Genomic DNA, 24,556 nt, shown 5'->3' with positions numbered 1-24,556 from the left:
CAGTAATACATATTTATGATTTCTGTTTTATGGTGTTTTTATGTCAAGGCTTATTGAGAAGTTCAGACCTGCTTAGTTCTCCGTTACGTAGTTCTTGGTGCATACTGAATTTTCCTTGCATAATGAAAGTTATATTATGTTATTTTTTAATATGCAAACTCAGGACCTGAAAATAATGAAGCAACTATATGAAGGTTGCTGTCATAGTTCTAGTTCAGCACTTGTTGCCACTGCATATTGCTAAAGCCTTAAACGATGTTGTACACTGTTTGGTAGGAAACCTGTCTCACTTGGTGCTGAAGATAGATGACTTACATAACAAAAAGGTGTCATGAAGGAAACAACAATTTTTTTTTTTAGGTTTTGTTTTTTTTTTAGTTTAGAGGATGAGGCTGGGTTGCAAGAGCGTGAAGGTCTGCTCTCATACTGTGCAGAGGAGGTCAAGTCTGAAGGGCATCTTGCTTCTGACATTTGCTAATAGTTTCTTTAACTACTTCTAAAGACAAATACATGCTTATTGTAATTTTTGTGTGTGATAAAAGGTGCCTTAAATGTTAGATATCAAAACATTGAAATTATTTTCAAAATGACAGTGGAAGTCAGCATTTCAAAAGGGAATAAATCAAAGCACAAAGTATGCTTTTTTTGTGTTCGCTTTTGTCACAGTTCAGCCTCATGACTCTGTAATCTCTTCCTTCCGTTACACATTAAGACTGCCAAGCTTAATGCTGACGTTTAAGTTTTACAATATAACTTGACGTGGCTTTGGTTGAGGTGGGTGCCAGGGAAGTTAAGTCAAAATCCTTATTTACAGCAAAGGATATGTGATTTTTTTTTTTCTTGTCTTGGTATTGCTACTTGAGATAGTTTTTTCAAGTTGTTACACCCTTTTTGAAGACACTTAACTGTTTTGGTTTCAACTTTAAACAAACAAACAATGTTCTTGACTCGCTCTGTAGTGTGTTTCAGAGAGTTGTATGATGGTTAGTGTCTCTTATTTCGTCCACACTGGGTGAAGCTACAAGGAAGCTGTTGCTTGTGAGGAGAATTACAACAAGTGAAGAAAAAGCAGGATTTGGCTTTTTAAACTGTACTTAGCATCAGCATCTGCAGTCTTCTGTATAAGATTCATGTCTTTGCTAAGCATCAGGCTATAAATAAAGTTACCATTTATTTTCATAATTTTCTAGAACAAACAGAATACAAACTGGGGAAAAAAAAAATCCTGCTAAGGGAGATTGTTTCCCATATGCGCAGAGAAGGGAAGAAAGATGCATACAAATGTTTAGCATGTGCAAGTTTCTTGGTGCATGATTGGCTCCCTACTTGGGAGTGGAATTCAGTGAAATAGGACTCCTCTTTTAAAAACAAAGTGTAAGCACACAACAAAGGATAAGTGATCAAATGATTAGCCAGAGGCTAATAGGAACGCAAGGGAAGAGTGACAGATTGTGTATTAGGAGGAAATCTGATCTGGAAATTAATGTGAAGCTTTCTGCAGCTGAGGCTGCAAACAAACTAATTTTGAAATCTTTCTGGAGGACATAAATATAGGAGAATTCTGACCTGCTTGTGTATATAGTATTGTGTAATCTAGGAAAGAAGGCTGATGGTTAAATAAAGTTGAATTACAATATTTTGAGGCTTTTTCCTTCTACCCTTCCCCCCTACTTAAATATCTTTTTTTAAATCTGTCTTTACTTAGGGTGAAATATGTCTCTGCTTGCAGCTTAGTGTGAAAAATTGTGTAAATTTACTTACAAATTCTGGTTATTTAGAAATAGGCATGCTGTAAAGTTCTCTGTGGTTGAATCTACATGCTGTTGCATGCAAGCAGGAGGGTAAAATCAGGACAGCAGATAAATACCTCACCAGACACAATCAACAACTACATGTCAACAGGGAAATACACTTGAATATTGGAGAAAGTAGTGCTTTTAATTATGAAGGAATTAATATTTCCTTATTTAGTGACCTTCCAGATGGTTTTAATTTAACCTTGCGGTAGGTAAATGTCACTTGGTATTAATAGAATTGGCTTTCTTTATTGAGACCACGTTACCTTTCTTCAGAATTTAACATTAACTGCTGTAGTACAGCAGTATGTGAGTCCATGCCTTTTTTTTTTAATTTAAAGTTCAAAATACTCCTTTAGAAAAACCCTGATAAATTTACTTAAAAATCAGTTTACAGAAGCTTTTCTGGGTTACCTCTTTAAGATGTGTGCTTTCATTTTAAAGCAGTAACAAATACAAATTCTAAAGAATTACTAAATACAGAGCAGTAAAGTTTGAGTACAACAGGTGAAGTTTTCTCAGCCTTCAAATGTAATTAAACTTTCATCAGCATGTTACTAAAATTACTTGCTGCTGAAGGATGGAAGTTTGTTTCACATAGGCTTTTATATTTGTTGAAGCTGTTTGTAAACCTTGATTTTTCTCAGTAATTTTGCTGGGTTATCGATTTCTGTAAAAGGAAAAAGTGGTGTGGACAGTGTGTGAGAGAGTATCAGGGTAGTATAAGTTGTAATTTAAAACCCCTGTCATTTATACCTTTGAGTATTTTATGTAGTAAAGGAGAAAAGTGATGCAGTGAAGTACCTTTTGGATTTGTGTATGCATCATTGCCTTCTGAATTGATGTATTATAAATACTTAGTCTCAAGTCATCACTCCTATAAGAGTAACTTAATTTCTTCTGATTCACAGTACCTGTGTAGTTTTGCACTTGATATTGTTGTTTGGGGTCTTCTTGGTGATGGATTTAGCATGAAAAGTGGAGATCTGTCACTGATAATTCTCTTACCTCCGAAGGCCAAACTGTGCAGTATATAAACAAAATCTTTAAAATTCTATTCTTTAAAATTCTATCATGTGTTTTAGTATCACAGCATTTGAACAACAATTAAAACTGTGTCTTAAAAAAGAGCTATTGATAAAAACAGATCTTAGCATTTGCTCACATTATTAATAATGTCTTACAAAGAATAAAGAGGAAGGACAAGTACTACAGCTGTGTAGCCTGTCTCTAGCCTGCAGGTCTGTATTCCCAGGTAAAAGGTCAGGCCAGTGTTTTATATTGTTTTGCCTTTAGTACTCGGATTATGTTTTCCTTGTGTTTCAAGAGTCACATCATAACAGTGTCTTTGGAGGCATTAGCTAACATCAGTACTATACTGGGGGATTTGCAGCTCTTTTTCAAGGAAGTATATAAGAAAAAATTTTACTCTGGTGCCACGATGTCTAATGCTTAGCTGAGATGTTCCCATCCTAACACCTCTGATAAGCTGTGCTTATTATTATACCCAGAGATACTGGTATTCGTCCACTAAATCTGTTCTGCTTCTGTTTGCAGCTATGTCATCTTACCTTTTAATTGTTAAATCCGAACTTCCTGGTGCTGTTGCAGAGTTCTTAAGCGGAAACGAGAGTGGGTAAGGAAAAATGCTTCATACGTTCTGTACTTGTCTTGAAGAAGGTGGTGATTCAGGACTGATGAAGGAGATGGGTACTGACATTTCATACTGATTTCATATGCTGAGAAATTAGTTGTTTACAAGAGTTATGGGAATATGAAATGTATTTGGCATGCTCAAGCCTTCTGCAGCACACAGTGGGATTCTTCTGTCATAGCAATTTTTCGTCAGACAACCTTAAACTCAGTGGTAGAACTCCATCTACAGAAATCTCCCTTATGTAAAATTTTAAAAGGGGACAGGAGGGAGAGAGTGAGAAACATTTAAACTGCTGTCATGTTATTGTGTCACCTATTTTAAAACCACACTACAAAACGTGGCAGACATGAAAATTTAAATATTTTGTTGTCTTACTCCAGTAATTGGAATTGTCTTGGGAAAAATGCCAGGTTTCCAGACTTGGTTTATAAATCCTTAACTTGTCTTCCAGAAAAGAAATTATTCTTTGCAACTGAGCTATAAAGCTGTATGTAAGGAGTGTGCTTTTCAAATGTCTATCAGAACTGTGGCAAGATATTTGCCTGTGCTAAGACAAGCATTGCAGCTTCAGCACTGAAATACCTTGCTCAAGTTGTTCCAGTGCTGCTGTCATTCACAGCAGTGTATCTTAGGTTGTGTTACAGCTCCTTTTCCAAACTGCTCTTTTCAGGCGTTTTGAGCTCAGAACTTTCTCTAGATTGAAACATGATGAAATTATCTAAAGGCCATGTTATGGTTGTATTCCCTGAATATTGTGAGTGAGTTATTAGTTCTTTTAAAAAGTGCTTTAGTTCATCTTATATTTTGCCATTTATAACTTTTAAATTTTATAGTGAGTGTTACGAAGAATGAAGTGTGGTGATCATCTTGCTTTGTCTTTCTGCTTTCCTGGTCCATGCAATAGTATGTTTTTAGTAAGGAGTGCTTTTTTTTAGTCTGCTAATGTATCTGTTTCAGCTGTGGTAGTCACCAGCTTTTCATTTGGGTGCTATCACCTTCTCCAAGATCATACTTCTAATTCCACTCCTTGTACAGAGTGACATTGAGGCTGCTGCTGTACCTGCTTTCCAGGTTGTCTCCCCCCAGATTTAGCATGTAACGTCACTTACTACTGCTTTTAAATTTATGTCAGTTCTGTTTATGCAGTGAATTTTTCCCAAAAAGAGACCTTTAAACAGCTTGTCAAAACTTATATCAGGGAGAATCCAGAGGTCCCACAGGCACGCTTGCTGCTCAAAGGATTGTTCTAAGAAAGGCAGTATAAACTATTTGATAACGCTGCCACCAGCTTTGTTCATCAAGGTCCTGGCACAGATCTTCAGGATGCAAACACTCCTGGACACACAGACAGGTTACACTGGTTGAACTGGTGATCACCGATCATTTGAGCCATTGTAATTCTCAGCACTCTGTCAGCACTGCTGCCTCCCATACTTCTTCCTTAGCTGAAATTACAGTTTGAGGTGGGAATGAAGTTCAGGTTTGCATTTAGAAAGAGCTGGGATTGTCCATAGGAATACTAGCAACAGCTCAAGTAATGAGCTGGTTGTCATGCTGGGTCTCATTCTATTTCTGCCTCTGTTGTTGGGAGTGCTTCAATTGAGAAATCTTTATATGACAATTAGACTTCTCTATTCTTTCCCCAAGCAAACGTTTCAAATGTAGTGGTCAAGCAGTATTCCAGGTACATGCATACAGCTGACTTCTGTATGCACACATCTGTGGTTCATGCTTCTTGAATTGCCATGGTAAATCACAGTCTTTGTTTCTGTGCATTTTTTTGTAGATGCCAGGAGCGTTGTGGTGGGTTGTTTTTTTTTTTTTTTTTACTAACAGTTTTTAAACTGTAGGAAATAGTTCCACAAAACCAGCGTAAGTAGCAACTTGTTTATGCAAAAGGCATAAATGTTGACTAGTTTGATTTAACTTTTTAATTGGACCACGTTTTTCCAGATGCGGTTGCACAAATGTTCTGGTTTTGTTAAGTCATTAGAGCTTCTATACGCTTTCATTTGGCTGCAGAGGTTATGCTTACTTTATCAAAAGTGTCAGTTAAGCTATCTGTGAAAATATTTTATATGTATAAACCCTTCCAAGCCATACATTTGGGAAAGACATGTAAATGTTTTGCACATTGAATATTTGTGTAAATAAAGCTTAGCAGGTGTGTTTGAAAGGCACAGAGCCAGTGTGTGATACATCTTCATGTTTTCCTTAAAACCCAAAACCATACAACGTGGTAACACTTGTTAATTGCAAGTTGAGATGTTTCTGTCTGCATAACAAGAATTCCACATAGTTTTGATGACATGAACATGGTTTCAAATGAGGATAGCATTAAAAAGTTGTAATTTGTGAGCCCTCTGTTAACATTTAATGCCCCTGTCAGGAATATGTGATTGATGCAATTAAGTTGTCTTTCTTGTGTGTTATATAATTAATATGGACTGAAAGTAAGATCCTAATTTAGAACATATGAATCTCATGTCCTGTTGTATTCAGGAATGAAATTAAAGCAACTTATAAATGTCTGTTTTTAGTTAAAATATGGTGGAAGGAGGAGGAACATCTGCGTGCCAAAGCATTTTCAGTAGAGCCCAGGGTTTATATTCTGTATTTCATATTTGGAAGGCTTTTATCATATAGGATTAAATTTGCAGATCAAACTGAGTTTTAAAGGCAGTATCAAAATATTTTTTTCTGCCTTTTGAAAACAAATGTATTTTTGCAACAGTATTTTGAGGAAAAAATGGACACCTTTTGAGGAAAAATGGACATGAATGGTCCACTAAGCAGTTTTCTGAGATATATTTAAATAAAATAGATACTTCAAAATTAAGCAGTTTACAAAATTATTTGTTCTGCTTCCCTTCACCTCATTGCGGTTTTCTTCCCTCTTTTCCCTCTCTTCACAAATGTTTTCCCATTTACCATAAAAGCAATCAAACCCATTTTTTCTCTGTCCTGCTGAGCTCATGAGCTACAATAGCAACTGTGCATCTGCTGCATGCATGCAACTGGGAGACATAAAATGGAGGTCCCACGTGCTCAGTGCAGCATTTAGTGTTCTTTTGCCTACTGCTGTGACACTCTTCTTCCTAATCTGAACATCCACCATACTAGAAGGAAAAAAAAAACATTGAGGAACATGTGACTGCTGAATGATAACAGCATGAAGAGTACTATCACAGGGAAGCTGATCTTGGCAAGGTTTCCTTTTCACTGTAGCAGTAGGAGACTTAGACTAGAAATATTTAGTTATTTTTTTAAAAGAATCTGTATTTTGAGTAATTTTCAATAAGGACATTGTCACTTAAGGGTTTCTTTGATTCTGACATGGTGAAGGTGTCCTCAACCTTGAAATTTCTCTATTCAGTTATGTTCTGTATTTTTTTCAAATGAGTTCCACAAGTGTTTATCTGTGGTGTGTGACAGTAGTTAATATACATATATAGGTATTTTTCTTTGACACTGGTGTTATGGTACTTTCCATATGATAATTTGAGGTGCTGCCTGTTTATTAGGTGCTAACCATATCCTGGACTAAATAAACTTGAAGGTCAAAGGCCAAGGTGTTTATAGGTAGTAAAGTTGGAGGCTGATGTGCAAGATGTTTATCAGTACAGGATATGGCTATCACCGAGTTAGAAGGCAACCACCCTCAAGATGTTTCTGTTTCTTAACAACTTACCCATCTGTACTTTCCTCAATTTGCAGATGAGATTTTGATATTTTGAATAGATTTTTAAGTTCATTAAGACTTCGTATGCCTCTGCAGTGCCTTTTTTTTTGTTTGTTTTTAAATATATATGTCTAGTTTTATGTTTACATGTTAAAGTGGATTTCATTATCATAATTTCTATCCCATAATTCCTGTGCAGATCTATGCAAAGTACGAGTAATCACTTTGTACAAAGTTAAAGATAAGAAAGTCTTCTTTAATGCTGTTCCTTCTTGTGCCATCTCTGGACAGCAGACATCACTTCAAATTAACTGAAAGTTGTTTCACTCATTTTCTTCTATTGTTTGCACATGTGATGATAGGTGTAATGAAGCTCAGGCAGAAGAGAAAGTTGAATTTCCAAACAAATTTATATTTCACACTTCTGGGAAATAGTAAGGAACTAAGGTCGTGTAGGAGTAATAAACTGGAAGGGAAGCTCAGCAGTGAGCGGGAGTTAATGTTGCTGTTTTTTCCATCTTAAATGCGTAACTCAGTGTAATCCAGTTCAAGATATCTGTGGCATGCTAATCAAGTACTTCTATTGGAAGGCTCTAGGGTATGAAATACTCTTGCCCTCTCATAGTTAAAGGCAGGGATTTGCATATTGTGCTGCTGAGGAATAACTTCATACACATCAGACCCCTGAGCCATGCAGATGCTTGCCTGTGGAGTGTTGCCGTGATGGTGCTCTGCTTCCTTGTCATCTGGGAGCTCTATCACTGTATATAAACCAGGAATACAGAATCATGTAAATAGCATGTGAGGCTGGAAATTACTTACTTTTCCTGTCCTAGTGCTTAATTTGTCTAGGATCAGTTTTAAAGTAGAACATATTTTTCAGAACTTGAGTTTGGTATGAATCATAAATAGCTTTTCCAACAGGTCTTGGTACCTTGATGGGAGACTGCTGCTACTGGTTGCTTCAGTCTGCATTGTTTTTCCTCTTGCACTTCTTCCTAAAATTGGTGAGTAATTAAAGGAGAGAAGTGAATATTATTTAAGGTTAGCAGCAATTACAATTGAAGACTTGAAAACATTAATGGGTTATTTATTTATTTTAACTGGCAGGGGGTTAGTGATGGTGGGGATTACTTAAGATGTTGTAGTGTGTTCTGCCTTCCAGCCCTGCCTAGTTAACCTATTACTTGGGTTGCAGTAGTATTTTGTCTGCAATACTAAAATAAAATCTTTACAGCAGAACATTAAAGAGCTGCATTTACTTACAGCATGCCATTAGTGGTAAGCCAGTTCTAATTCTGCCCTACAAAACTACATAAATGATCTGTGACAGGCAGTTGGAATGTTGTTATTCTGAGTCCGAAGCCCCAGATACCAAACACTGTAATAGAAAACATGCCTAAAATGTAAAGCTTTAGCTGTACATTAGGATCACTTTCCTTATAAATTCCCTTTTATTTTTACTGTTATTTTACAGGCTTTCTTGGCTACACAAGTAGTTTATCATTTTTCTTTATGGTGTACTTTGCTCTTGTGGTAAGTTGAAAATCTGTGCACAGCTTATCTATTGATTTTTTTTCTTATTGTTTGAATGTTTTCATAAGCTTGTTTTGAAATTGTCTTCTCCTTCCCCCTTAACTTTTTATGTGGAATTTAGAGGTTTTCTTAAGTTGAGTGTGTGCTTGCCTGGACAGATTGCATTTGTTTTGCTGAGGCATGGAAAAGCATACAAACTTTCCAGCATGTGAAAAGATTTAAAATAACTATATTTTGGACTGGTAAATGTAACAATATTTTTGTTTTGCTGACGGTGCAGTGAAGGAAGCTGGTGTGTGTACTGTGTCCCTATTAGTAGTGGAATGGAATTCTGTTTTCTTAGCTTCTATTACTTACTGCAAGTAGTGCAGAGGAAAATTTAATATACTCCAAATAAATTAAATTTACATGTATAATGGAGTGACAGAGTTCAAAAAAAGGCAAAGAAAACGAGAACTTCATTAAGGCAGTTTACAAGATTCATTAATACGTCAATGACCTTATTCTTCTTTCCTGCTGAAAGGAAAAGTTCTTTTCTTTAGGCCATATGGGGTTTTTTGACCCTGATGTTCACCCTCTCAAGGCCCCAGTGAGGTAGATGTTTCCAAATATCCTAAATGAGACCTGCTAGGCAGATCTGAGAAGGAAAATGTTCCTTTAAGTTGCACTATATTTCTTTTTATAGGGAAAAAGTGTGTTAATGCACATGTGTAATATGTAGTACAACCAAGCAACTCACACTCTGTCATCTAGGTATAGAAAAAAGAATCTTGTCTGGGAGCCTGTTAAAATGTTCCCCCTTTCCTCTGTCATGCTGGCTTGCATTGACTTGCATTTAATACCTGTTTTACAAAGGAATAAACAGAGTCGAAGGGAAGTTGAACAAACATGCCATCCAGGAGACCAAGGCAATCCATTAGGAACTAAACCATGTGATAAAACCAAACTTCAAAGCTGTCAAAACATCTCCCTAGGGTATCTCTGGGGAATTGCAGTGTTTGTGGGGCCTTGGGAAGTATTCTTCCTAAGATGAACATTGAAGAGCAGCCACAACCTCTCCAGAGTTCATGGCAACTCATTTGTAATATTTGTAAATTACCTTAACTTTGGACCTTTCCTAAACTTTATATTTAAAAAAAAGGAAAAAGAACTAACTATGATGCTGAAATGGGTCTTTGGCTGAAGGCAGTTGTATCTCTGAAGAAAGCTGTTGTTGTAATGTGTGGATGCATTTGAAAGCAATTTTTGGCTCCAAAAAGGCAAGTGTGAAAGCAAGACTTGAGTGCAGACATGTCAAGTTGGGAAGATTTAAGCTAGGGTTTAGTTTTGATTCTCTTATCGGCAAGCTAGGTAGATAGTACTACTGAAGGAGTACACAGACTACTGGATTTCTTACAAAATGGTTAAATTTTTATGCTTAGTCTTTCTTGTTAAGTGACAAAGAAGTAACCACATTAAATCTAATTGAGGTTAAAAATTTTAAAAGCCATTACGGGTATTTAAAGAAAACTAATACTCTTCATAGAATATTCTCTCTGACTTCTTAAAGCTCTGAAACTCAAAGGCATTAACTGTGGCTTAGTTTTCATATCTAATTGCTTTGAAGTGGGTGAGATGTGCTGTTGAAATGGTGTTTTAGTTTGCACAATGTTAATTTCTGTATGGCAGATAGGTTTTAATTTGTTCCAGAAGAAAAACTGTGTTAGGCATATGGAAGTAATACAATTATATTTTGAATATACAATAATGCTGTGCATTTTCAAGTGTATACCATCTGTTTAGCGTTTTGCTAGCAAGCCACAGTTCTAAAACAGCCTGCAGAAAAGATAAGTGCAGTAGGCAGCATATGGCTTGGTCACAATGATTTAGTGAGTGTACTGAGCTGAAGGTTTAGAGACCACTCATTGTGCTCTGCTGTGGGGCTTGGGCAGGTCCTCTATGTGCTTTCAGTGTCATTGTCTTTAAAGTTAATATACTGGTTGTAGTCATCACTTGGAAAAATGTGTAAAAGCTGAGATGAGGCGATCTGGAAGAGAAATAAATATATGTAACTATTAATTCAAATCCAGATTCTGTGAAGTCCTGAGCACTTTTGTTTCTGATAGTTGATTTTTCCCTTGACTTGAAACCTAAGTGAAAAGAAATTCTATATGCTTGTTAGCTTGTTAATTAATTTATTTTTTAATTGCCTCTCCTCTGAAGAGTGAAGACTCTGGTTGGTTTTCTTTTTCTCTCCCTCCCCCTATGGAAAGAGCCCCATTGGTAGCTTGTGTTGATGGTTCTTGGTGGTATTTTTCTAAATCTCTTGTTTCTGATCCCAGAACAAAATGTGATGCAGACTGGGAACCTGCCGTATGTAATGAATGAGAGCCCCCGTCTGCTGAGTGCTGTCGGTGCTGCTGGAATAAAAGGATTCCTGTTTCCCCTCTGCAGGGTATAAACAAGCACATTAGAGTGTCTTGAGCCTCTAACTTAATTTTTTAGCAGTGTATTCATTTTTTAGCAGTGTATTTCGTGTGGGTTGAACATACTCTATTTTCACTAAACTAATTCTTCAGGTTTTAGGAGTTTTTCCCTTAAAGCCAAATGTTTGTTGTACTCAAAAGACAACATTTATATGAAATAGGCTTTAAGTTCCTAAGGAAAGTTGTGCTGCTTGCATTACTACTCAACTAACTGGGCTGGGCTGCCAACTTAAAATGTGTCTTTCTGTTGGTGGGGGACCTCATTAGAGTACAATTGGAAACCCAAACAGATTTGAATAATTAAGCAGGTGGGCACATACAATCACAGGTTTTAAAAGCACCTAGTGCATTTTATTTTGTCTCTTTTTGTTTCCATTTCAATCTGTTCTTGATATGTATTTATTTTATTTTACAAAAATGCTCTTCAGCAGTTTAGGTTTGGCTTGGCTTAGCTTGTCCTCCCTCTGCAATGTTTATATATATCTTTGCTGTTTAGCTTGCAGGAAACCCTGCCCCACTACTGCCAGGCACACTTACTTTCTCCAAAGTTTGCCTTTTAGCTTCATTGCTCAGGAAGCCTATTCCAACCAGAATTCCCATAAAGTGTCCCACTCTGGAGCCTTCAAAGCCTCTCTTTTATTTCCCATATCTGGGTGCCTCTAAATGCATAAAGATCTCCTTGAAAAAATATTTTGCCTTCTTGCTCAGACTCATAAATGGCTTCAGCTATCCAGCAGCCTTGGGCTTCCTGGGGAGATAGCTCAGCCAGGCATCACAGTTGTGGTAGTGCAGCAGCAGCAGTCTGCATCTGTGTCTCAGCTCATAGCTTCTCCCTGCTTAGTGCACAAGCAGGAGATGAAGCAGGGGTGATTCATGTGACAGCATGCATATATATGGACCCAAGTTATATTTTAGTGTCTTGCCCGTTTCTCTTTCTCCCTTGCTTGCTCTTCTGTTGAACATCTTGAAGTACTACCAGCATGTTTTTTGTCCCTTCTTACACCCTTCCTCAGACGAGGCTGCAGTTCACATTGCATGGAGGGAGGTAAGGCAGGTATTGAAGAGATCTGGTATCTTTATTTAGATACACATATAAACCAGTGTCAGTTTAGTGTCAGAAACATGGTTGGAGGATTTCCATTGATTACTCCCATTTTCACAAAGTTCACAGACTGCTGGTGAGCAAGCTGCTGCCTAGTTCCAAACTTTGAGTTGTTCCTACTATGCAATGGAAGATCTGTTACTGTCACAATGGACTTGGTTTCCTTTCCCCATGTTTTGTCCAGAGGTAGAATTGTTTGTTTCTCCTGGCCTGGTGACAAGAGGGAGCATCTAATTCTTATCCTCTGGGAAACACCACTTGACTTCCAGCAAAAAGTAGTTCTCTGAGCCAGGAGAAGTGCTCTCTTCCATGTTATTCTTCATGTGAATCTGAATCTTTAATTAAGTTTTTAATTATTTGCTCTAGGCTTCAAAAGAATTACAACCTCTGAAGCCAGGCAACTACAATAGGAAATTAATTAGGGTGAGGAAAGCAATGCCACTATCACTTTAAACTAGGCTTCTGCAAAAGGAGGTAACATTTCTTATTTTAATTTCCCTTTGATTTTTCAGGCCTGTTACTTGGCAGTCCCTAAACCAGCAGGGTGTAGCTAAAGCTCCAATGACATTCTGGGACAATAATTGCATTTATTGTTTTTCCTTTGCTTTCTAGTCCAAACCATATGTTTCTGCCTTTTAAGATTAGCCCTAGGCTCTGCTCTATCTCTGTTAAGGGCTTGTCTGCTTAGGCAAGGAGCCTGGGATAGCTAACACAGCAGCTCTTCTGTATGGGAGGCACTTAGTGTGGAGCACAGAGCATGACTGCAGAGCGCTGGTTGTGTTTCAGTTCATGTCAGAGCTCGTTTCAGTGCACCACTCCAGACAGGCAAGCCATAAGGCTGCCAGCTGTGTGTGGTAAGCAGCTGTATGGAATGGCACTGACAACTTTTTCTGTCAAAGTCTTATTTCTTGTGGCATATCTACCAGTCAAGCCTGCTAATTTACTATGGGTGCAGCTCCCTGCTCTGTATACCTGCAGTCTGTTAGCTACATATATCTACATATAAATTAATTTTTTTTTTTTTTAGAATATAATTCATAAAATCACAGAATTGTTTTGGTTGGAGAAGGCCTCTAAGATCATCGAGTCCAACCATTGGCTTAACACCACCATGGCCATTAAACCATGTCCTGAAATGCTATGTCCACAGATTTCTTTAACACCTCCAGGGATGATGACTCTACCACCTCCCTGGGCAACCTGTTTCAATGTCTGACTGCTGTTTCTGTAAAGAAATTCTTCCTAATATCCAACCTAAACCTCCTCTGGCACAACTTCATACATTAAATTTGTTGTCTTTGCAGATCGTGTTAAAAAAATGGTCGATCCCTTGTCCTCTACCTCTAAGTAGTGCCATAGAGACTTTACAGGTAACATGCTTGCTGTTTTGAACTTCTTCTAATTTTGTTAGGAACTGTAATGCTTTCTTTACATTAACACTTTCAGAATTACTTGCAATATAAATTCCTTCTTAATCATCACAGAAACTAAAAAGTTTCATGTCTGTGGTTTGGATTTACTCTTTCATTATGCCATATTTTTTGCATATATATCTTACAGGTTTCAAATTCTACTGGGGATTGTAAAGCAAAGCTCTTTCATCTTTCAAAAGAGGTAATATCTACTAACAATTTGCAAGCATAAAAGAGGGTGGTGTTTTTTAAAGAATTGGGGTTTAAACTTGATCCAGGGTAAGCTATTCTTCTGTGAAACTGGTTATATATGGGCTGCTGAAATATTTCCTTTACCTGCTGCCAAGTGTTATACAGTCACAGTCTTTCTTAAATGAAGGCTGCCTGTCCAAGTTTTCATAAATGCTAACGTTTCGCAAATATAACTGAAATACAAATTCTAAGAGATGCAGCAGTAGTCAGCCTTATGGTGCAGTCAGATCAAGCTGACTTAATATGCCCTTATGTGGAAGTCAGTGCTGCTTGTCTGTATGCACACTTTAGTGCCTGGTGAGGGGGAGTAGGCTTTCTGAGACTGCCGGAACCTAACCTTGTTTTTTTTTCTTACCTGAAGCTAATTTTTGCTCTGGTATTTGCTAATTAACATGACATTTAAATCATGTCTCCACTATCAAGACTTGCAGGAGAGGAAGCCTCTCTGAGGTGAAGAGGAAAGGGAAAAGGAAAAAATAAATGTGGGATAGGCCTGCAGCAGTAGAATTTAGGAGAGATACAGTTGGTTACATTTTTCTGGAAGAAAACTCCCATAGTCCCAAGGAAAAGGGGTGGGGGGAGGGGGGAGAAACTTGGGCAAGGCAAACATGTGTCAAATGTTATCTGCAGATCAAAGAAATTTTGCTTTGACCACAAACATCCTCCATGAGATTACGGCCTTTTGTCTGTCCTTTTGTGCTCTGCAGAATCTTGGAACTCATCTCTACTTCTTTTTCAGTTTAACTTTACCATTAGAAAGTGGCATATTTTTACCAGTGTGGGCCTGATTATGTCAGCACAAAAGTGTTTGTTATAGTTTAGTTTATTCCACTTGGCAGTTGAAGTAAGCTGTGCTAGATGATTCATCTCTTCTATTACAAGTTTTTGGAATAATATACCACTAATTTTGTGGTTGCAGCTTTAATTATATAACTATATTGAAACTTTAGATGCCAAAACATGCTGTATTTTCTGGATGCTGTGTCCAAATTTTGGTGAAGGAGTAATAAGAAAAACAGTGAAGTCAGGACAAAGGAATCAGTACTTTAACAGGTAGCTATGGATATTAGAATTTAGAAACCTTCTTAGATAACTTCTTGAACTATAAACTGATTTTGGGGCAAATTCTAGTCTTTTTACATAGGTGTTTAGCCTTAATTAAGCTTACAAAGAATCTTCCAGTTACTGACTTTTAAACAGAGTGACCTCTCCTGATCACAAAATAGTAAGCTGTAACTACCACTGGAAGAGGTACTGCTTGAAAAGGTCCATTTTTTGTGGAATGATGCAGAGATGCCATTCTGTGTTGGAAGATTCATCTCAAAGCATTAATGTGTAAGGATTTCCACTGTTTCCCAAAGCTTGAACTGAATTCTGAATTCATCCAGTTGTCTTTTCAGCCATCTCTAATGACAAAACAACCTACGAGACGTTTTTCTTCCATTTTAGAGTGCTTATGCAATACCAACTATGGCCTTCTCTTTTCTTTGCCACACGTCAGTCTTACCCATCTTCTGTGAGCTCCAAAGGTAATGTATGAAAGCATGTGCAATATTTAAATACAATCATGGTATTTCTGTCGTATTTTCCTTAAATTAATATAGAATAGTTTTTATTTCCAAGTCAGTGCCATCGAATGATGCAAACAAATAGTTTTCATGTTTTTGAGAAATGTACAGTTTTAGTCTGTACTGGCTTTTCCTCTCTTACAGGAGAGAAAAGTAGCAAATATGGTTCCATCACCAATGTCAGTACATTGTTCTGACCTGGACAAACTGGAGAAAAAAAGGTCATTTGCTAAGGTACTTGATAGCTAATTTTTATTGCTGCAACCAAATCTGCATTTGGCCACGTCTGATTCAGTGGGGTTTTTTGACCCAGATTCTGTTCCTGGCTCTGAATACAAATCATCCTGTATAAATTAAAATTTTGATTTAAAAGCCAATCTGGTATGGCTTAATGCCCTATAAGATGGGACAGTGTTAAAATTCTGTATGAGTAGTGCCCTTTAACTAAGATTGAAAATACTTTTAAGAACCCTAGGTATTACTGACAGCACAGACCTCAGCAAACACTTCATGGCTGTAAATTAAAAGAATACTTTCTTATGGAAGTCAAGCTGCTATATAGATTGCATTGTGTCTAATAGTCCACAATAGATTAAGCAACACTGATTTTAGGTGTTTGGGTTTTGTTGGTTTTTTTTTTTTTGGTGTGTTTTAGTCCATCCAAAAGTAGAATGCAGAGTGTGACTGTCACAGGAATTGGTCTGAGTTTCCTAATTTACTTCGTGTCTGCTTTGTTTGGGTACCTGACATTTTATGGTAAGTGTATTCTTCAAGTATTCTTTAGAATGAAGGCTACTAAATGATAAATGCATTATTCTTGAATCCTTGGAAACCTTGTTCTTGTAAAGACTTAAGAATATGCCTAACACTTCAAAGTATTACAGTCTCCATGATTTCTCAACATGTAATACAGCTAAGCTTTGCAGGATTTATGCCCTGAAACACTGTACAGACAAAATACAGGTCTCTGAACTGTAGCTGATGGTCTGTTAACGTTCTCAAATGCTTTGTATTTAGACTACTGATTGCCTTTGGATGGTGGACCATAAAATAGTTTCACTTAAAAGCTGGGAACAGATTTACCATGGCCTGTGAGAAATTTTGAGATCTGATAGTAATAGTGTGCTTGTTCAAGTTTGAAAGGTCTGTACTAAAGCTGTTACCTTCCAGCAACATTGATCACTTCAACCCTGTGATACCTCAGCACGTTTGTAGACTCTTAAGTAAGTAGCACTGAGACCCTCGTGTTTTATGAGGGGAATTGGACACACAGCAAGCTAGCCCTAGTGTTAGGTAGGCAGGAAGATTCACAGCATGTTCTTCTTGTCCAATACAGCTTACATAGAAAGCATGTATGGCTTCTTTGTTCTGTTTTTGTATTTTTACAATTTAACAGAGACTAACAGTGCCTATTTCACTAGAAATGCTGCTGGAAGTGGGGGTGGGAAGTTTCCTATTAATCATCCAATTCAGGAAAGCTGTATTCTGAAGTATTGCACAAAGTGGCTTCTTCATGGCACCTCTTTTTATATGTAATGTGAAGACAAATTAAAGGACTGAAAAAAAAAAAACTGACAAGGAACATAAAAAAAAAATCAGAGAAAGCACTTATGTAGTTTGCCTTCCACTGAAGTCAGGACATCAATGATGAAAGACTAGGGAAGGATTAAAAAATTTAAAACAAAAAGCTTTTGAGTTGAGCTTCCTAGCATAGGCTTTTTCTTCAATAACTTGGTGTTACATGCAGCTCTTGAGCCAGGGATGGTATCTGTCTGATAAACTGAACCAAGATACGCATGCTTCTCAGAGGTGTTAACATAGTGTGTGATGAAGTCAATATAGCTTTTTATTTACCAAACAGGAAAGTGGATGGAGTATGACACTTGCCTTACCAAATTCGACAGACGTCTCTCATTTGCTGTAGAGTTTGCATGGCAGTGCGCTTTGGTGCGTTTAGACATGTGAATACTTCAGGATGTAGTTTTTCAGTTGAGTATAAATGTAGATGACTTCATCTGTCTCATTTTCTGCATTTCCCAAGTGCACAGAAAGATTTTAGAACCCTTATCTACATGGTGGCCTTGTTTTTAAGGGTCCATCATAAATGGGCAGAAGCAGGTGCCTGTTCCATACAGCAGTTTTAGTATCCTGTCATGTAACATCAGTGTGATGTCTTTTCTAAGAAATGTGTGGGGGCTCTCTGTATGCTGCTGTAAAATGCTGGTGGGTTTTCCTCACATAGCACATGATGTTGAATCCACCTCTACCTGGGCAGCCTGATGTATCTGGAATGTCCCTGCTCACTGTAGGGGGATTGGTGTAGATGACATTTGAGGATCCCATCCAAGCCCATGCAATCTGTGAATCTGTGAATTTTGCACCTTTTTTCCCTTGACACTCAGAATTCTTTGAAAAATTATATGGGGAGTCTTGAAACCCCCAAACAGTGTTTAGGCCACTGTTGCTGTTTCTTGACTGGCTCTGTGTGGTTTGTAGGAAAATGCAAATTTGAGTGCCACTGTGAGACATGCAGCAAGCAGTGAGGGCTAGCCATCTGTTTCCAGATGAGATCCTAACGTGAATGAATAGAATAAAACAAAAAAAGAAGGGGAAAGGAGAACAGTAGCAGTCCTAGAAAACTTCCAGTTCTTATTCCCTCCACTGTCATGATTTCTTTGGGATAAGAGTCTGTCTTGACCATAGTCTTTTACTCTGCTTCACTGGGAATATTGTTGGTTTTCTGCAAGCCTGATTTCTTTTAGTGACTTAGACTCAAGGGCCTAAAGTGTTGAAACCAACAGTGGATATCTGTAAGAGACATTTTTTTTTTTTCCCCTTGCAAGCTGCTTCTCCCCTTTTTTCTTTTTTTTTTTTTTTTAACTTTTGGTTGTCTGGTTTAATTAACTTACTTCTTTAGAGAGTTCCCTGTTCCTAAAACATCAGCCCAAGAAAACACAAAGCATTTTATTTTAAATTGAAAACAAAGAAAGAGTTTTCTCTTTGAAATGTGACATGCTTCATCTTTCTGTGGTTCAGATGTTTTATTCTATTTTCTGTGAATTTGAAACTTCACATGGCAACTGGACTTTGGTGGAAATTTTGGTACATTCTGAAGTCCAAAAGAGCAGAGAGTCGAGGTATGCCCCCCCCCAAAAAAAGGGTACTAGATTACTTTCAGGGCTCTTGACTTTTTCTGTTAACTTGAAAAATGTCATCTTAAAAGGGCAAAAGTCAAAGGCAAAGGATTCATCACTGACAGGGCTTCTTGCTCAACTTCTGCTTTGAGCAGTCCTGCTTACAGTGGTGTATCCATGGTATATGGCACTATTTTAATTCCACAGTAGAGTTGGGTTTGCCCAGCTAAATCTGGACATGGTGGAGAGCACACAAGATTCTTACTGCTGAAGAAAGCAGAACTGTCATTTGGAAGTGGTCAGCTTGGTTGGGTGCATTACCAGTGCAATCCTCTGTTATTCTCTGTGGCTGTGAGAATGCAAACTGACAGCCTTCAAGTGTCCTTGTGTGGCACATATCTACCCATCTGGCATACAGAAAATGTCAGTATTTCTGGGGTTTATTGAGGAGTGGGGTTATGTGGGTTGTTTCGGGTTTTGGTTGGTTGTTTTTTTTGTTTTGGTTGTGTGTTTGTGGGTTTTTTTTTTTTTGTATGAAATATCTTTTGGAAGTGCAACTGACGCTAGTTATCCTTCTTGATGTCATCCAGCGGTGTCTTGCTAACTAGCCAGTAAAAGCACATACACAGAATAGTTTTGAAAATTTCTTTCTTCCTTTAAATTAGAATTGCAGCTTTTCTTTCAAATCAGATTTTATCTTGCATCTCACTTGATGTTTCTGGCAAAAGAAAAAGAAAAAAAAGCAATTCAGCTAATTCAATGAAATTAATTTTTCTGGCTTCTAGTTCAAGCAAAGCAATCTAGTGTTGAGTGTTTCAGACACAGGGTGAGCTTTACTGTATACTTGGCTTCGTGTCACATCATCTTTCTTTTTCATGCTTTCTCCTTCACGCTCAGGTCTTCTTATTCAGTAGCTTTGGCTTCAGCAGAGGCTCTGCAGAGACTTGCATCTTGAAGTTTTTCCAGTTTTGTTGAGGTTAGGTGTCCCAGTGTATCAGAAATGCCAAAGAGGATGGGTACCTCTCTTCATTAGTCACAAGCACATCGATCCATTTGAACATACGCTTAATATGCGTTGTTAATTATCTTAGTTCTCTCATGATTAACAAAGCAATTAATTTTTCTTGTTTTCAGACAAAGTGGACTCTGAACTGCTACAAGGTTACAGCAGGTACCTGCCACATGATACTGTCATTATGACTGTTAAAGTTGCCATCCTGTTTGCTGTGCTTTTGACAGTGCCTCTGATCCATTTCCCGGTAAGTACTCTGGAATGTTTGGAAGCTGGCGTAGGCAATGGTAATGCTAATGCTTTGCAGACTGCAGTATTTGGGTCGCATCTAAGCTTGTGCATCTTATTCACTTGTCAAATGATTGATCAAAGACTACATATTTGCATGTGTTCCATGAGAGCTCCAAACTAACTAACCACTAAGCTAATTTGTGCTCTCGAGACACATTTCAGATTAAAACTAGCCCACAGCATTGTTTTCAATTTAGAGAATTCAGAACTTCTAAAGTTTATTTAGTTTGTTTTGGTTGTTTGTTGTTGGTTTTTTTCCCCTCTGAAATTGAATTGTGCTGGCTTAGTTTTTCCTTTCTACATGCATGCATCCACACAGAAACAGATTTATACTTGAAAACTCAATTTAATTGTAAATTAAAAACATGTATTGACCTATTCCACCAAACCCCCCCTACTTTATCAATACTATAGTAGGACTTAAAATTCATTCAGTTAGGACACAAAAAATTGTACATGCCAACTCTGTATATAGAATTAGGGTATAGATTACCTATCAGTTGACAACATGCTGACGTTTGCTACCAAGCATGCTCAAAGAAATAAAGGATTGTCCCCCAGATCTTCTTTTATTCCTGCAAAAAAGGAGTAATTCCTGAAGACTTAATGGCCTTGTGATAAGTATTATTTTAATACTTACCTAATTTAAAAAAAAAGACAAAACATTCAACTAATATTAAATGTCATAGAATCAGACAAAGCTTTAGGTTGGAAGGGACCTTTAAAGGTTATTCAGCCCAACTTCCTTACAGTAAGCAGGAACATCGTTAACTAGGTTAGGTTGCTCAGAGCCCTGTCCAACCTGACCTTCAATGTTTCCAGGGATGTGGCTTCTACCACCTCTCTGGGCAACCTGTGCCAGTGCTTCACCACCCTAACTGTAAAAAATATTTTTTCTTTTTATCTAGTTCAAATCTATCCTCAGTTTAAAACCATTGCCCCTTGTCCTGTTGCAATAGGCTTTGCTAAAAAGTCTGCCCTTGTCTTTCTTATAGGCCCCCTTTCAGTACTGAAAGGCCACAATAAAGTTCCCCTTCAGCCTTTTCTCCAGGCTGAACAACCCCAACTCTCTCAAGCCTGTCCTCGTTGCAGAAGTGCTCTACCCCTCAAATCATTTTTGCAGCACCCTTCTGGACCCATTACAACAGGTACAACAGGACCCATTACTTCTCGTGCTAAGGGCTCCAGAGCCCTAAGCATGTGCAATTCTATGCAATATTAGGGAGTCTTGAGAAGAAAAAATAATCAAGAGATCCAAAATGGAAAACCAAATATCTTTTTTTTCCTATTTTCATGAGCTTTATCTGCACAATAGTATATGACATATGGGGGGCTTTGAGTATATATGACAAAGTACTTAAATCCACAAGCAAATGAAACTACAGGATTGAATTAGGAAGAAAGAAAAAGTCTGTATACTGCAGGATGCTAACTACATAGCCTCATCTGTACTTATACGTGCAGGCAGGATCTCACGCTAATATCCGAGGGGGGAGAAAAAAAAAATCAAACAGTTTTGGTCATTTTTAACATTTGACTGTTCAAGTCACAACTTCAGTAAGGTTCTTCTTTTTATTTTCTGTCAAACACAAATTCGTGAACTTTGACATCCATTACAAGTTTTACCTTCAATGCACTAAGAACAGCTGTAAAGATATTAAGCAACACAACTTGCTGGCAAACACCTTTAACCTGCTTGACACACTCAGCAAAGTGATCCAACATCTGTAATTATGTTTGTGAGCATTAGCATTGATTTCCTTAATTGTTCTGTCACATCTGGAATGAGATAAGATTAAACGTGTGTATGTGTTGACTCATGCACTGTTTCTCTTCCTATTCCACAGGCAAGGAAAGCTGTACTGATGGTATTTTTCTCTCATATTCCTGTGTCGTGGATTTGCCACATCCTTGTCACTTTAACACTGAATACAATTGTTGTTTTATTTGCAATGTATGTGCCAGACATGAAAAATATATTTGGAGTAGTTGGTAAGTTGTTTGGGTGTTTTGTTTGGTTGTTTTTTTCCTTTGAGGTTTTGTTGTTGTTGTTTGGGGTTTGTGTTGTTGGTTGTGGGGGTTTTTTGTTGTTCGGTTTATTTTTTTAATTTCTTTAAGAAAAAAATCAGTATTATAAAAAGTTAACAATCTTGCTCTAAGTAAAGCCCTACTTTCTGTTTTCTAAAGGTTCAACCACATCAACATGTTTGCTTTTTGTATATCCTGGACTCTTTTATCTTAAACTTAGCAGAGAGGACTTTCTATCACCACAAAAACTCGGGGTATGTTTTTTTGTGTGTGTTAATGTGTGCTATTTAAACAGGCTCACTTTAGATGCATCCTAATACACTATCGAGCATGTAATCTAAGGGGCAAAGTTCTTGTTTTCCCTGTAGTTCACAGAGTCTGTGAGCATTTTGTTTTATCCTTCATGATAGCTCTAGCCTTTTTGAGACTCAAGACATTTTTGACTAGCAGTATGTCCTTGTGCTAGACTGTTGATCTGAGTACATCCTTTTTCCTATAGTTTTCAGTGTTGACTTCTCTTCAGTTTTTACACATTACTTTGATGTTGTCTGGACAGCTGGGACAAAGCCAAACTACGTTTAAGTGAAACAGTATTTATGGTTGTTTTCTATGTGAGCCTTCTCAAAAATGTTCTGGTTGGAATTTGTGCAGCAGCCTGGTTTTTGCAGTGCAGTTGTCTTCATTTTAACCAGTGCTCAGCAAAGCAGCTTCATGACAGTGGCTAAAATGATGACAAACTGTTCATACATTGTCCTTCAGCCCTTCTTAGGGTTCATAGGGCTGCTCTAGTATTGGCTAAAAAGGGCATCTGAAAGAAAATCTAGTAATGATGCTCTCTGACCATGTCAATTCTTGACAATTTTGAACAGATTTGGGACCTTCTTATAAATCAGCAAGCTGTCATCTCTTAAACCCTATTTTTATTGTCATCTGGCTATTCAAAAATGTAAAGAATCCATTGCAACTTTAATTATATTTTGAGTAAAATACAAATTCAATTTCTTAATCCCTTCAGAGTTGTAAAGGGCAAATGGGTTATTTTGGTGTTTTTCAGACAGATGGTGTGAGGAAGCAAACCAGACTGCTCTGTATTCCCAGTGAAACTATCCCAGAGCAGGTTTAGCTGAGTTTCCCTGTAAGCAGATACCTTGTATTTGAAGGCAGAGTAGTTTGAAACACTAAAGATTATTTTAAAAGACACTTTTAAAATCTGTTCTCACGGTTTTTTTTCATTATTAGCTACAAGTCCTAGAAATGTTAAATGCTTCCTTCAGTAAAACACTGCCTTTTGTTTTTCTTCACAGGCATGTGCACTGGTTATTTTTGGTGTCTGTGTTGGCCTTCTCAGTTTAGTTCTTATCATTTTCAATTGGATTGATCAATAAGAGCCTATTGCTGCTGGACGAACTGAGCTTCAGAAGGACAGCAAGAACCAGCATGAAAACTACTGAAACGAATGCTGGACATCCTAAAGAGAACACTGACCAAAGCTGTTTCTAAAAGAAACAATGCTCTTTTTCACTGCATTACTGATGTTTCACCTTTTAATTTTGAGTCATTCTCTTCAGTTACTGGACAATCACTCTTTGCCATGCTAAAGTATTAGTTTTTAATGATGTAATGGTGACAGGTAAAAAGGTCCCTTGAGAATTTCTGGAATGCAAAAATGGTTTAGTGCACATGGTGAACAAGAAATAACTTCTCTTTTAAAGACAATGAGATGGATACTGCATCAGTCATGGTATCCACATTGTGATCTGTGCATTTAGGGTACTGCTGACGTCAACCTAATCCATGAAAGGACTCTACTGCTTGAATAATTTCTCAAATTTCAGCCAGTTCATAATAAGAACTTCATGATTCCAAATGTTTACCCTGATTTATACTAACATGGGTCCAGAAACCAACTACCTTAGCCCAGTTTAATGGGCAGATTGTGATAGTATTTGTTGATTGTTTGGGTGTTTTTTTTAATACAGTGTTTATATCTCTATAAATTTCCCTGTCCCCTTTCATAACTCCTTTAATTCCTTTCTTTTGTGAGTGTTTTTGTTGGTGGTGATTGGTTGGGTTTTTGTTCAAATGAAATGTCAATGCAGTTTTCAACACCAGATGGGCTCTGGGGTTCTGTTAAACGTGGTATTGAGTGCCCACCTTAAAAGTTCCTTGTATTGGTAGAAAGAAAGCAGTGGCTGATACCATGGTAAAAGTTTTTAAATTTTGTTTCTATCGATGGGATTTGATATCTTTCAAATAGCCTGATCTCTGTAGAGGCTTTGTTGTAAGGAAGCTGAGCCTCCACAAAATGGCATGTGGAAAGTTAAGCAATGAGATCTCAGCCTGAAATGGCAACATTTAGAGAGTGGGCAAGATCATCATTATTTCCAGATGCACTATTTCTTTTAATTTAGCTTAACACTTTGACATCTGAGATGTGAAATAAGATACAGGTGAATCGTAGCAAAGACATTTATGTTACATGAAAGCAGCTAGTAAGTGATATTTAAATGTTTTTTTCTGTCCATAAGCTGCAGTTAGCAAATTAATTGACTATTGCTAGAAGGTCCTGCTGAGGCAGCTCTGTTAGCATGTTGACTTATGTTTTATCAGCTGAGATAGGG

The 24,556-nt window shown here is 37.5% G+C and overlaps 1 protein-coding gene across 1 annotated transcript in view; it reads left to right on the top strand.

The window, feature by feature from the left end:
• Positions 1 to 23,320, top strand: part of SLC38A6 (solute carrier family 38 member 6) — a 38,476-nt gene extending 15,156 nt beyond the window's left edge. The window contains exons 6-16 of the mRNA XM_054400408.1: positions 3,354 to 3,432; positions 8,060 to 8,142; positions 8,613 to 8,671; positions 13,543 to 13,608; positions 13,799 to 13,852; positions 15,352 to 15,431; positions 16,126 to 16,226; positions 19,739 to 19,863; positions 21,755 to 21,899; positions 22,095 to 22,189; positions 23,240 to 23,320. Coding sequence (XP_054256383.1) covers positions 3,354 to 3,432; positions 8,060 to 8,142; positions 8,613 to 8,671; positions 13,543 to 13,608; positions 13,799 to 13,852; positions 15,352 to 15,431; positions 16,126 to 16,226; positions 19,739 to 19,863; positions 21,755 to 21,899; positions 22,095 to 22,189; positions 23,240 to 23,320 — 968 coding nt within the window. The remainder of the gene's footprint in view (positions 1 to 3,353; positions 3,433 to 8,059; positions 8,143 to 8,612; positions 8,672 to 13,542; positions 13,609 to 13,798; positions 13,853 to 15,351; positions 15,432 to 16,125; positions 16,227 to 19,738; positions 19,864 to 21,754; positions 21,900 to 22,094; positions 22,190 to 23,239) is intronic.
• Positions 23,321 to 24,556: the final 1,236 nt, after the last annotated feature.

Source organism: Indicator indicator, chromosome 4 (genome assembly GCF_027791375.1).
Source record: "Indicator indicator isolate 239-I01 chromosome 4, UM_Iind_1.1, whole genome shotgun sequence".
Taxonomy (NCBI): domain Eukaryota; kingdom Metazoa; phylum Chordata; class Aves; order Piciformes; family Indicatoridae; genus Indicator; species Indicator indicator.
Note: the sequence above shows the minus strand (reverse complement) of the source record. Positions and strands in the feature narration are given on the sequence as shown.